The sequence below is a fragment of the Chiloscyllium plagiosum genome, unplaced genomic scaffold (assembly GCF_037043375.1).
Source record: "Chiloscyllium plagiosum isolate Xiang-an unplaced genomic scaffold, Cpla_swu_hap1 HiC_scaffold_32, whole genome shotgun sequence".
In the NCBI taxonomy this organism is placed as follows: domain Eukaryota; kingdom Metazoa; phylum Chordata; class Chondrichthyes; order Orectolobiformes; family Hemiscylliidae; genus Chiloscyllium; species Chiloscyllium plagiosum.
The window spans coordinates 8,045,169-8,058,514 of record NW_028270170.1 but is presented as its reverse complement, the minus strand read 5'-3'; the positions used below and the strand labels follow the sequence as shown (position 1 = coordinate 8,058,514).

At 45.4% G+C, this 13,346-nt stretch overlaps 1 protein-coding gene and 1 long non-coding RNA gene across 3 annotated transcripts; one reads left to right on the top strand and one right to left on the bottom strand.

Annotated features, from left to right (window-relative positions):
* Positions 1 to 718: 718 nt before the first annotated feature.
* On the bottom strand, positions 719 to 4,399 carry LOC122539770 (uncharacterized). The gene has a single exon (XM_043674816.2). It carries the CDS (start codon positions 4,072 to 4,074, stop codon positions 1,915 to 1,917), a length of 2,160 nt encoding a protein of 719 aa, XP_043530751.2. The 5' UTR covers positions 4,075 to 4,399; the 3' UTR covers positions 719 to 1,914.
* Positions 4,400 to 4,487: 88 nt separating this feature from the next.
* On the top strand, positions 4,488 to 12,564 carry LOC122539771 (uncharacterized). 2 transcript variants are annotated; one of them, XR_006309179.2, is made up of 3 exons: positions 4,488 to 6,513; positions 11,201 to 11,340; positions 12,131 to 12,564. It is a non-coding gene; the product is annotated as an uncharacterized LOC122539771 (long non-coding RNA). The 2 variants fall into 2 exon arrangements; XR_006309180.2 differs by lacking the exon at positions 4,488 to 6,513 and adding an exon at positions 6,521 to 6,872.
* Positions 12,565 to 13,346: the final 782 nt, after the last annotated feature.

The following is a 13,346-nucleotide window of genomic DNA, read 5'->3' as shown; positions in this document are numbered from 1 at the left end:
CTCCACTCCAGCCTAATCTATCGTCCAATTCCCGCTGCGATAAAAAGAAAGGAATTGAAACATTCCAGGCTGCATGGTTCCCGTGACATGATGCAGCTCTGAGTTTGAGAGTATCTTGCACGGACCTCTCCTCCTTGCCAGGCTGGCCCTATGTAAACAAACGACCACCATCTTGGCTGAAACTGCAATTGTCCGCGTTTTTTTCTCTCTCTCCAGAATCCTGGTGGTGGTCGCGGGGGTGGGGGATGGGGAGAGCAGAACAGATTTAAAATGTCAGCACAGGAGCTCAGCCTCCCCCTCCCATAGAGAGAGAGAGAGAAAGAAAAAAAAATCCCCACTCTCCTCACATCTGTTTGTTCCAAACACGTTTTTCATCATTAATTCAAACCTGGCGTTTGAACGGATTCCCTCCCCCTCCACCCCGTGCCGTTATTGTGAATCGAATCACAGTGTCAATAATCCTTTAGACAGCACAACACCCTCGCCACGTTTTGCCCCTGATTGTTTTTTTCGCAAGAAATAAGCATAATTTAAATTCTTCCTGATGAGGACTCACTGAGCGGGAGTAGGCTTCTCCCCTCCCCCGTAACCTCACTCACTCACTGTATACTGTCAACATCACAAAGAGCAGGGACTAAAAAAAACTTGCTAAAGTTTGTTTTCTGTGTTCTTGAAAGGAACCTTTATCAAATTCTAAATAAATAAAACTTACAACAACTGAGGAATAAATTTTAATATTATTTTCTTTTAAAAAAAGGAATTACAATTGCATTTCAACTCAAGCACCAGTCTTTTTTTCCCTTCTGAATGGGGAACTATTGACTGGAACTTTACGTGGGGTTTGATCAGTAATGCATGCCTCTGTGCATTAACCTCTTTTCCTTCAGAGTTCAACTGATTTGCATCTAAAGGGAAGGTTACTGTGTTTCCCTTGCAAATTATACATCCGATTATTAAGCGGGGACAGAAGCAACACACAGAGCTCAGGATATTTACTCACTGGCCCGTCTACAGAGTCAAGTAAAGGTATCCTCCGCCCCCACCCCAATCACACTTCCCTCCCTCTCCGCTTTCACTGAGACTTCAGTTCAAATATGTTTTAAATTAAAATTGACAATAGTGTATCAAAACGACTAAAATAAAACCTTTAAAACAACCAACTGTAGTACAATTCATTTCGAGTGAGCTCCCCGTCCATTTAAAAGATGACAGCTGTTACTCCCTTGTCCTGTCACCAGTATTTTTGACTACTTTTAATTAAAGCTTCCTGAAGGAACAAAGAAGGAACTGAGGTGAGTACAAGAGATCACTGTGTCAGGAGGATTTTTTTTAAAATCCCGATAATCTAGACCCAGCTGGATGGAAGGAGGTGGGGGGGGGGGGGGGGGGGTGGCACGTAGAGTAATCTTCTCATTCTCCCTTTCCCCACAACACAATGTAGTCTGATGACTGTGGGAGGCTACTTGGAAAGTGTTTTTTTAAATCGTTCTGATATATTTGAAATTTCTCTCGATTGAGAGGCTGTTCGTTCAGTAAATGTCACTCCCAATGCTTTAATAGGTCGATTGCACAGGGGAAAATAAAAGACTAGTGCAAAGAGCCACATCCAGGCGTGTACTGGGGCCAGACCTGACTGCTTCCCCATTTCTCTATTAAACACACCGATCTTCAAAGAGCCACACATCTCCCTACTGTAGCCGATAAATTAGGATCACTTTTTGGTTAAAAAAAATTGCCGTGTTCGGTTTGGGGATGAAATAATCAAAATAGCTGTTCAATCTTTGTTGTGAACTGCATTTTCTGATCAGGGTGTTGCAACAGCCTGCGGATGGTGTGACAACACTTTCTTTTGCAAATGGACAATGGGGGGGGGGGGGGGGGGGCAATTTCACGTCCACAATCTGTCACTGACCCCTAAAGGCTGAAGCCCCTGAATTTCAGGCTGGGTGGAAGGGGAATCGCTGAGCGGCCGATTTGCCAGGCCCAGAGAGGGTGAGCTTTCTGGACTGTGTCACAGGGCTCCGAGCTGAAGGAATAGGCCGGGCACAGGTCCCCATCGTCACCTACAATCAGCGAGGGCGGTGTGGGGAAATTGCCCATTAAACTGAAAGCTTTCTTAACCGGCGTTACTAATCCGCAGCTGACACGTCTGCACTTGGCAGGGTCTTTCAGTAGGTTCGGCCTTTGGCCGGTCGCTGTGACCCAGGGTTGCACCCTCCCCGGACAGCGTTTGGACCGACCGCGGCGGCAGCTCGAAGAGATGCGTCTCTTTTTGGCAGCGTTCCCCCAGCCAGCGGCCGGCGGCCCATTCGCTAAAGTGCACTGGTTTTGTATTCCTGTCGAGGTGGGATCCTGGAGCGAATGGACAGATCCAGGAAACTCGCTCACTGATTGTATCACTCCACTCTCCTCCTCCTCCTCCTCCTCCCAGTCAACCCCCAGGTTCACTCTCGGTCTGTACCTCCGCCCCGGCCCCCCTCTCCCTGAGCCCGGCCCGGTGCCGGGGCTGAAGCCAGGACTCTGGACACTCGCTCGCGGGGGGCGGCTGCAGATGTCAGGGCGCTCTCTGGATCCGCCGATCCTGTGGTTAATCCCGCCCTGGGAATGGGCTCCGGAACCGAACAGGGCCGCTTTGTCCCGACTGTCGAATTTCCCAGCGTTTGTATTAAAGCAGGAAAGAGCTGAGCTGCCGGGCCGCGCTCTCCACTGTAACGTATCCCTTTGTTGTAAAGACAGGCCGGTCCTAGAGGCTCCGAGCAGTTGAGATGGGACCCTGGCTCCTGGCTGCCTCTCCCCGGCAGGAGAATTGCCCTTTGGCCCGGTGCCGGGGCTCCCCTTGGACTGGGCGCGGGTGGGAGAGTTCGAGGCTACCTGCAGGAACAGCGGCCGCGACTGGGACTTGTCCAGCGCCGGGAGCTCCACTCTGTCGGGCGGCGCAGGGCTGGGGGACACCGCCGGGATCTTCGCGCTGACGCTGGGTAAGGTGGCTCTCCTGAAGCGGGTACTGTGCAGAGAGACGCCGCTGTGAGCCGAGCTGGAGTCTGAGGCGGTGGAGCTCTCATCGCCGCTGCTGGAGGCGGAAAACACCGACTCTCCGTCTTCCTCGTCTTCGTCCGTGGAACCGAAATCCGAGAGATTGCCCGGCTCTAGGCTGCAGTCCGAGTCACTGGAATATCCCAAAGAGGCGACCTGACCGCCCGGTGCAAAGCCCCTTTCATTTCCCGACTTTATATCTCCAGAGAGGAACATGGTTTTCACCGACTGGAAGGCTGCGGGGCTCAGCGATGAATTGCCGTTACTGAGAAAACCGCCTCCCACGGTTTTGCTCCGGTTACAACATGAATATTTCGCCGTGAAATGAACCGGCTGCTCGTTTCCATGAACCCGAACCGCGACGGAGGGTTGCACCGCTCTGGGGAAGCAACAGACCAGGTCCCGGTAAAACACCTCCTGCTCCCGGTACACTGGGCACATACCGGCTTTCTCCGCGTTTCCATACTCCGGGAAGTCTTTACCGGCCGGTACGATCGCCGAGGGGTAATCGAGGAGCTCAGTCCCGCTCGGTGTCGGGTATCTGACCTGGGCGCATTCTCCCGGTGCCCGTGTCCTCAGCAGCACCGCCCTCTCGGTACAGAGCCCGGTGTAGAAACCGTGTCCCTCCGAGCTGCTTAGCTGTCCGCCACTCCTCACCTTTACCTTGATCTTCTTCTTGCCGACCTCTGGCGTTTTGTAGACTGTGTATAAAACTTCCAGATCCTCTTTGGAAATGAGGGAGCACTTGACCGCTCGCGTCGGTACCGAGTTCATGGCTTTCAGAGTCCGCAACTCCCTCAAATCGCACCGGCGTCGTTTGATCTTCAGGTGCTCCATCCTCTTGCGAATCGTGGTCCTCGGGACGTCTTTGAACAGATCCGCCAGAACTTGCGACAGGGCGAACATTTGCTTCCCGTTGATGCGCAGGTAACCCAGTCTAACCCCGTCCATTTCCAGATGACCCGACTGAAATCCTCCCAGTGCAACATTGGGGATATAATCCATACATCCCGGGATAATCCCAACCATTGTGTTCGCCATGCAAAAAAGCAAAGAGGTAGTTCTGCCATTAATTACTTTTTTGGGCGAAACTAAATGGCCCAAATTAAGAGATGAGATGATTGAAATGAGCAAGATGTGTCCGCATTTCACTGCAGCATTTTACTAAACGGTAAGATGAAATCAACACACACACACACACACACACTTGGAGGTTTAACGAGCTCTTTAAGATGAACCTGCCAACTACACTCCCTGCTTCCTTCCTTCCTGTAGAAAAGTTCACAGTATTAGCACTTGTCCACACACCACTCCACCAAAGCATTCCCCTCAACTCCAAGCTGATTGGATACTTTCTACATGTGATGTAAGAAAAGCTGATATTCTGCTCCCCCCCCCCCCGCGCCTCTTCACCACACACACCAACCCCACCCCCCCCCCCCGAAACATTCATAACCGCCCGAGCAGCAAGTACACATCGCATTAAATATAACCCACACTCCCTGCCGCCGCTGAATAGCAATTTCTTTATCATTAGAGCTGCCAGGAGTCTTTAAGCGGCCGGATTTGGCAGGAAAACGTGCGTGTCTCCATGAGTTTTTAATCTTTTAAACTCCCATTTCCTATTCTCCTAGATTCGAAATTTTAGCAAAGTATAGGTCATGCAGTAAATTCGAACAGTTCCTGATAAAATCATTAATAGAGATTTGTTCAGGCCGCCTTGACTGAAGATGTTTTTTGATCTCCCCCAACCCACCATAAACATAATGTTGGCGATTCCAAACTACAAGTCGACAATTGCAATAAGGAAATTTAGCAGGTCTCCTCAAAAATCTATCTGTCCGGGGGGTTGGAAAACGCTGTGCAGATCAGCCGTCTTATTTCCCCCCCAGTCATGTTGCAACTTAGCGCACAGCGGAAAGCGTGGAAGAAATTCCCTTTTCCGTTCGGCTCGATTTTTATCCAAACTTTCCTCTATTGTTCATCGTTTGGCGGAATTATCAAAAATAAATCCGGGCCTTTTGTGTTGAAATTATATGTTGAATAGTTCTCCAGCCTTCCTTGGGCACCACGTGTCATGTCTGGGTTTGATCCATTGTTTTAAATGGGACCACCTGGAGGATGGGTTCAGGGAAATCAGACCGACAACTACATCTGATTTCAAACTCGAATACCATAAAGCATGACTTCACCGTCAATAATGTTTTCCAGAGCAGTGTGAGAAGCGAGGGACGCTTCCGTTAAAACACAAAAAGATTGCCACCTGGACTGGTTAACAGTGGAAAATGTCAATGATAGTAACTGCTCGTAGCAGTGCGGCTTAGCTACACAACAAAACAGCTCTCCATTCCTTTCCTCGCTGTCAGTCCTCCACCCCACCTAGTTGGTTGGTTAAAATCTTTCCAAATTAATGCATTCGATGTTTATTCAGTATTTTATGCATGTCTGTCTATTCTGTGAAATCATATGTAAATTATACAGTCAGATGCATCACACATGGTCACTCCAGTGAGGGCGAGCATCATCAAGATTCACTCAGTTTATTACCTCTAAACGTGACCAGCTTCATTTAGAAAAGGTGTAAGTGACCAGAGGCAATACTGAATCTTTAAAGCCCAGTTTGGACAGACACTATGACAGAGAATAAGTTCACAAAATGTAAACCGCCTGTGTGGTCAGAGTTCATATCTATTTCCTTGCAATGTGGCTGCAGAGCAGAATGGAGCCGTGGATATCACAAAGGTGAACTTATCATTCTCCGCTCGTTCTGCCAAGCGTGGCCCAGGGCTTAACAACTTCAATTTGTTTCATTTAAAAGTGATGCAGCGGTCAATGCTATTGATCATGCGCTTACGATGTTAACATTCAACACAGCCCTTAAACCCAGAGGGACTCGAGGGGTTATGTTACTTAGAAAAAAATTAAATAAGTTTTGTAGCATCTTACGTTTGGTAATCCGTCCATTGATCAGCCCAACCTGAACTCTGTCAAACTGCACTTACCCGGCACAAACCCACACTCACCAATTCTAAATATTGGGACTATTTCAAACTTAGCGTGAAATATTCCAATAGATCACCAACCCCCGCCAATTGCCGGACAGCGAGGATCGCCTTTTGTGTTAAATGTACAACCAACGTTAAGACTGAGGATATTTAGTAATGCTAGCTATCAGTCCTATGCAGTATTTACAGAGCCCAGGAAGACTGCTGTCCGGGTTCATCAAATGAACTATTTTTTTTTGTAAGAGCCCGTGTTTCCTCCCCTTCTCTCTCCCTCTCTCCCCCCACTCCCTCTCTCGCTCAGCATGTCTGTGTATTCGGACAGGAAGTCGGTTACACTTCGGCGCTTTATCTTTCCTGGCATTAGCCATTGTGCGTCAGGAATCGGCGGTGCAATCCTCTGGTGAAATGAATTTCTGGATGAAATCAGACCGAAACGCTGATTATTTTTCAGCTAACAGGCTCGGATTTAAACGAGGTGAGGGCTGCATGCATCTCTCTGCAAATCAAATGAGGACTGCGAATATTTTACCAAATCCATGTAATTTACCATTGCATCCGCTCGGCTGTCCCTCTGTCTCCGGCCGCGTTTCATTCCTGATTGGATTACTCTGAGCCTTCGAGGCTGCACTGGTTGCCTTCACTTTCAAAATGTTGATTTTTTAAAAGGAGTGAATGTGGGGGAGCGGAGAAGGGGTTAATCCAATCTAGTTCAGTGACTAGGGCAAATATGCTATGTCACAGCCGGAGGTCAGGCAGACACTGAGCAGAGTTGAGATGCAGTTTCGACCTTTGGGTCCCCTACCCTGTTCCACACAGGCTGGCCACTGGGACGTGGTAAGTCTGAGTCTCCGTTTGATATTGTAGCAGATCAGTTCGCTCGAGCCGTGCACAACTGCATTTAATAAATATAAGCGCTCATTAACATAAATACACCAATACACGTACACCAAACTGCATTTAGTATTTTGGGTACGTGCCTTTTTTTTCCCTTTATTCATTCGCAAGATGAGGCGGCATTAGCTAGGCCAGCATTTATTGCCCATCCTTAATTACCCAGAGGGCAGTTCAGAGTCAACCACATTGCTGTGGGTCTGGAGTCACATGTAGGCCAGACCAGGTAAGGATGGCAGTTTCCTTCTCTGAAGGGTGTTAGTGAACCAGCCGACAATGGATTAGACTTTTAATTCCAGTTTTTTTCTGGATTTGAATCTAGGTCCCCAGAATATTATCTGGATTAACAGCCCAGCGATAATACCACCAGGCCACTATCTCCCCTAGTTTTTATTATGTGTTTCTATGTATGTGTTTCTATATGCATGTGTACTTATCTGTATGTGTATTTTCATGTATGTACGTAAGTTTCGACATGTGTATGTGCGATTATACGCCCATATTTGAATCTGTATATGTGCGTGTATATAAAATGGGCGTACAGTATGTGTGTACGTATGTATTTGCACGTACGTGTGTGTTTGTAACTGTATGTATGTTTGTACCTAAATATTGTATCCGTTTGTGTGTACATGCGTTTGATATCGGTTAGGGAAGATTAAACTGTGACGGTTCCGGGGCTCTCCAATATACCAAGGAATCCTTTCTCTATATCTAAATCCCCAATCAGCCATCTTGCCAGTGAAATCCTCCAAATTCTATTCAGCATATGCCCTTCAAATTACTAAAATAAAACAAAATCAGTTTCTGCCGCAAACGCCCCCGGTAACAGGATGCAGATGTAAGGAGTAGATCCTGCAGCAGATGATCGAGTAAGTCATTCGAATAAAAGCAACTTGAGTCCATTTAAGTCCAAGCTACAGGATAGATCAATCCTCAGGTCAGTAAACGTGAGTCCTGCATGAGCCACGGTGCAATTCGAATTGATCTCAACAATATTTACATTGTCACTGGAAGTTAACAATCTGCAGAGTTTTACACTGGGTTCTACGATTCCCTGCGCTGAAATTAATGTACCCATATTGTCATTTCCCCCGGCGTGACTAAACTGAAATCAGTCCTCTTTTAGCCAACACTAAATCAATAGGTATTCTAAATTACTACAATCTTAATTAGTTAAGTATATGTATTAAACGCGTTTAAACGCATATCAAACACCTACACTGTACATTGCATGCTAACACAAGAGGCGTTGTGGGGGGGGGGGGGGGGGGGGGGGGAGGGAAGGGGGAGCACACTGACACGGTCCAGTGCACACACTCATCTCTTAGCACAAAGAATACAAACCTGTGCAACCTGTCTCTTGTTCAGTTCCAGTTTATCCCCTATTGAGAGCTAGGCCCCTCACACATCTTACTTCCCTTGTCAAAAAAAGAGAGGGCACATTCTGCACAATATTTACACGTTTGAAGCAGTCAGACAACATGCCAAGCTGGACCAACAAGTTCTCCTCTTGTTTCCATCTCATCACAATCGACAAAAATCCATTCTGGATTTCACTGTGGTTTTGTTTCCGGAACTGCTAGCGGCGAGGCCTCTAATTTCTCATGTTGGAATAATCGCTGGGTGCTTGTTTATCAATCTCACAGAACACGCAGAATAAATAGGCTTTTGCGAACGTGCAAAGTTGAATTAACGTTTATTGAGTTGTTTCGATTTTTATAAGTTTCTAAATATTTAGACATCTTTCCGGTACACATAATTCCACCTTTCCATATACCCTCGAATATACATACTCTGGCCTGCAAAACTCTCTCACACATATACCATACCTACCAACGCTTTCGCTCTCATATGCATATACAACTCTCACATTCATGCCCTGCGCACAAAAATACGTAGTAACAAACAAAAATGCACACATTCATATCTGCAAATGAATGTACCTACTCACACGTGCACTGTTTAATGCGTGCATAATGAAGCACACATTTTCTAATAATATACAGAACACGTAGATATTTTCTCTCTCCTTTGCCTTCCCACATCACACTCAAAGCTTTGTGAACAATTTAATTGCAGCTCAGGAGCATTGAACCTCGATTCAAATACTGATTTTTAAAAATGTCTGCGGAGATTTTCGCTAGCCCCTGGCCTTGCAGACATCCTGACAGGGACTGCCTTTCTCTGCTGTCAACGAGATGAACCAACCCCCCAGCCCTTCTCCCCAGCCACCCCCTCACTCGAACCCTCACCCCCACCGAGGAAAGGGAACCGAAACATAAGAATGAATCCTTTGTCAGCTTCCTATCTCAACTAAGACAACAAGTGTTGCATTGCCTTCACTCATTATGGGATACCAGGCACGCACAAACCTTACATTTTTCTCTTAACTCTTCCCAAACCGAGGCCAAACCGACATTGATTTCCCCCCATGTTTTACTTTTCATTGAAGTATTCTGTTGGAAGCACCATCATTATTTAGCACAGTCATTTCCTCGTGTATGATGAGACAATGTTACTGCTATAGCCGCCGATTCAGCGGTATAATAGATTAATGGCACTTGAATTTAAATACACATCATAGCATGAACCGGGCTTGCTCCAAACTAGCAGGCTGTAATTATTTTTAAATTAGCTGATCCGGTTTTGAATCAACGATATCTATGTTCAATTCAATTTAGCTTTGAGTTCAGATGTTTCTGACTTTCGCACTCTCAGTTTAACGTCTTTCATTTAATTGGTAATGAGATTGTGTTTAGTTCGCGGAGGACTGTAACCTTCTGTTACTTGCTATTTGTATCCCTCCTCGTTCTTTCGAGCTGTTTTCACAGCTTCCCCTTCACACACACGCGCTAACAAAGCTTTAAAAGGATACCCCACTCTATTTCCGGTCCATTTTGCGTCAAATTTAAGGCTAACGTTCGGCAGACCATTCCCCAAAAGGGGAAAGTGTTATCAAACCCGTACTCTGAAACGAAAGGTAACAGAATTGTTTGGGTCTTCAGAACTTGTCGTTCCTAGAAAGGTAGCTTCAACAATAACATGATCTGGTTTCTTCTAGAGAAGGGCGATAGCAATACTCTGAACTGGCTTCAAATGAACTTGCCCATATCTGGAAAATATTCACCATGTTGTTATTAAAGCCAGTCTGGTCTCGCTAGGTCTCTGCTGCACACAGTTTGCGTGCAATCTAAGAATTGCTTGCTGATCCAATCAAACAAATCCGTTGGACTTTCCTAAATTCAGTAACTCGCAATTTTTTCAAATAACCTGTAAACCCAATGCCCGAAGATGCAGGAAATAGCCTAGACTGGAGGAACAGAAAGAAAATTCTGTGGTCGTCTGTCCTGAACGCGCCACATTTAGTTTAAAACCACCAGTTTTACCATGACCTCACGATGCGGTATTCTCAGTGTGGAGAGTGGACACCGCCCTAATTTGAGAGTGAACCGAGATGATTTGGGAGGTGTGTTTATATCTCCAGTCACAATAATGAAAGCTAAAAAAAAAATGTAGCGAGGGAGCCAGGTTATCTGAAAGTTGCCTCAACGTGGGAGCTAAACAAATCAGCAACAGCGAGCTTGTCTTTCAGGTACCTGGGCTTTCAGATCTGGAAATCCCTCCTTTAACATTTCTGCCTTCACACCTTTTAGGATGACCCTTAAAAGTTTGACCAAACCTTTGGTCGCACGCCCAACTCTTTACGTATCAGGAGTTGATTTGATTTGATTTATTATGGTCACGTGTACCTAAGTACAGTGAAAAGTTTTGTTTTGTCTAACAGCATTCTCCCCACTCTCTTCATGACATTAAAAGACCCTGTATAAATGCAAGATTTCACCATGAGAAGGCTCTATATGGATGCGAAGTACTGGCTGTCTGATTTTCCACCAAACTCCAAGTTGCTCAAAAATACATAAAGACCTTTCTTGAACATCGCAATGATAAAGGTCCAGTTGTAGCAACGATCAAAAATGGGACAAATGTTGAAATGTGTTCAGAACCTAACATTGCTCATACCCAGTATTGATCACTGGGACGTGAAAGATCGGCGATCTCTTGTCAGTCTCTGTACTGGAAGCATTGACTTACGATAGGGTTTGAAGTAACAGTCATCAAATAACTCGCAGAAAATATCGCAGGGATCACTTATCCCAAATTAATTATAGATTTTTTGACTGACTATCAAATTAAACAGTTGGGCTGTTGAAACTATATATCTATTAATGTAAGGCAGCGATTACATTTTCTCGTATTTATTATTGCAGCAATGCTCATCATTTTCGAATGATGCCCTTTCGGAACGCTGTCATTTACGTTTTAAACTCTTCCAGAAGTAACGAGGAACAGAAACTCCTCAGTCACATTTCACACTCGGCCGGACGTATTAAAGAATGAACTATTTCGTGTAAGACCTAGTTCAGTTTCTCCATTTCCCTTGGCGTGGGTTTGCTGATACTTTGATAATGATTAACTAGCATCGGATTAGTACAAGATGACCGACTGGTTTATATATCCGTGACTAGGTTATTTGAAATGTAGCGGAAGAATATGTATCGATTAGCAGTGTCTAACTTGTACACAATTGGTACCGATAGTTTGGATGTTTTGATAGGTCATAAAGCAAAGTGAATATTTTCTTTGTAAGAAATGGAGTATGGAGTTCCTCTTTCCAAAGAAGCAAATGTCACATTTTTCAGGAAATTTCTAATCCACCTTAACCCCCCATACTAACTTTAGAAATATTACTTTGACTGGTTGAAGATGTGGCCTATTTGGAGTTAAATCTTGACAGAATCATCTGAATTTTAATCCGGTTATGAAAACTGGGTACGTTTTGCATACATCTTTAGTACCGAATGTCAATTCTCTGCTACTTGCTAATGTTAATTGGCAATGCACGGAATTGATGAATTTTTAAAATAAGCAAGTACTTATCGAGGGTGCAAGTAGATCATTCTATGAATAAACAGGACATGGATAGTTGATAATGGTAACACTGAGTCCAAGGTGCACAGATTTACATTTGTAATCTTGTTTTATTTTCCACACTTTCCCAATGGAGATTGTCAGAAACCTATTATTTACAGCCTGCTTCTTAGAATTCAACGCGACCTGATTACTCAGTTTTAGCAGTAGTTTCCCGCGTTGTTTTTTTTATCTCTGAGTTCCAGCTAATGGATTTTTTTTTAACACAGGAATTCCGTTTCCAAGGATCACTAGCGACGTTATCAGCTTTGTAGCTCGGAGATTCCACCAGGACCAATTGGAACAGGATCAGCGCTCAATGTTTCCACAGATTTAGTACTCTAGCGTCAACTTTCCGAATCACAGTGACCTCAAGTGAGGCGCAGGACTCGTTTTTATTAGAAGCACAGAAGTATTATTGAGTTCTCCCGGCACTCAAGAATAAGCCGCTGAAGAGGGAATCTGAGAGGCAGTTGGCTGGAAGGATGGGAACAAGCCGCAGGGAAGCGGGCCTTATGCTAACATCGACGCAGCTGATGGACCGAATGACTGCTTAATGATCCTCAACTCCCGTGATTTTATTCTAGGTTGGGCAATACCAGTACTGATGGAAAACATTGACTTTTACATCAGGAAGAGTTTGTAATAGAAGTCTCTGAAAATGTATGTGTTATGTTTCACACTTTTTGACCAACCTTTTTAAAACCGTGAAGGTTGAAGCACAGATGCACACAGGCAGATACAGACACACACAGGCACAGACACACAGTCCCACCCTCCACACACACACACACACACACACGTCCACGGACACAGAGACACAGACACAGACATTCAGAGGTAGTCACACATACAGGCATGTACACAGGCAAGACATGCACACGTGTACACCCATCCAAAGACATAAACACTTACACAGGCAGATACAGCCAGCCAACCACAGAGCATATCCACACCCACAGGTACAGACACATAAACCCACACAAACACAGAAACACTGAGTCAAAGTGACACATAGTGACACCTACACACATACGCAGTTGCACAGACACGTAACAAAACGAGCCTAGTTTTATTCAAAGTATTGATTTCTTTTAAAAATTCGGCCACTCTGCAATGAATGGTCCCCGAGCATTCCTGGACTACTTAGGTAATGATGTGGATTTAGTGGCTATGCGGTTGCCTATTGACCCACGATCACAATACAATGACCCAGCTGACCTCTGGCTGACCCCTGACCCTCAGCGAACTCAATCCACCATTAAAGGGGCAGGGACGTGCCCACAAAGGCCTGGCTTTTGTTCTTCGTAAACAGGAGGGGGGGAGGGAGGTTTACAAATACAAACAAGCTGGCTTGCTAAAGGCAAACATTTTTAAAAAAGAACTTCGTTTTGCCATGAAAATACATTAAATCTCTCGGATTTTTTGGTATTTTCTGCAGTCAGA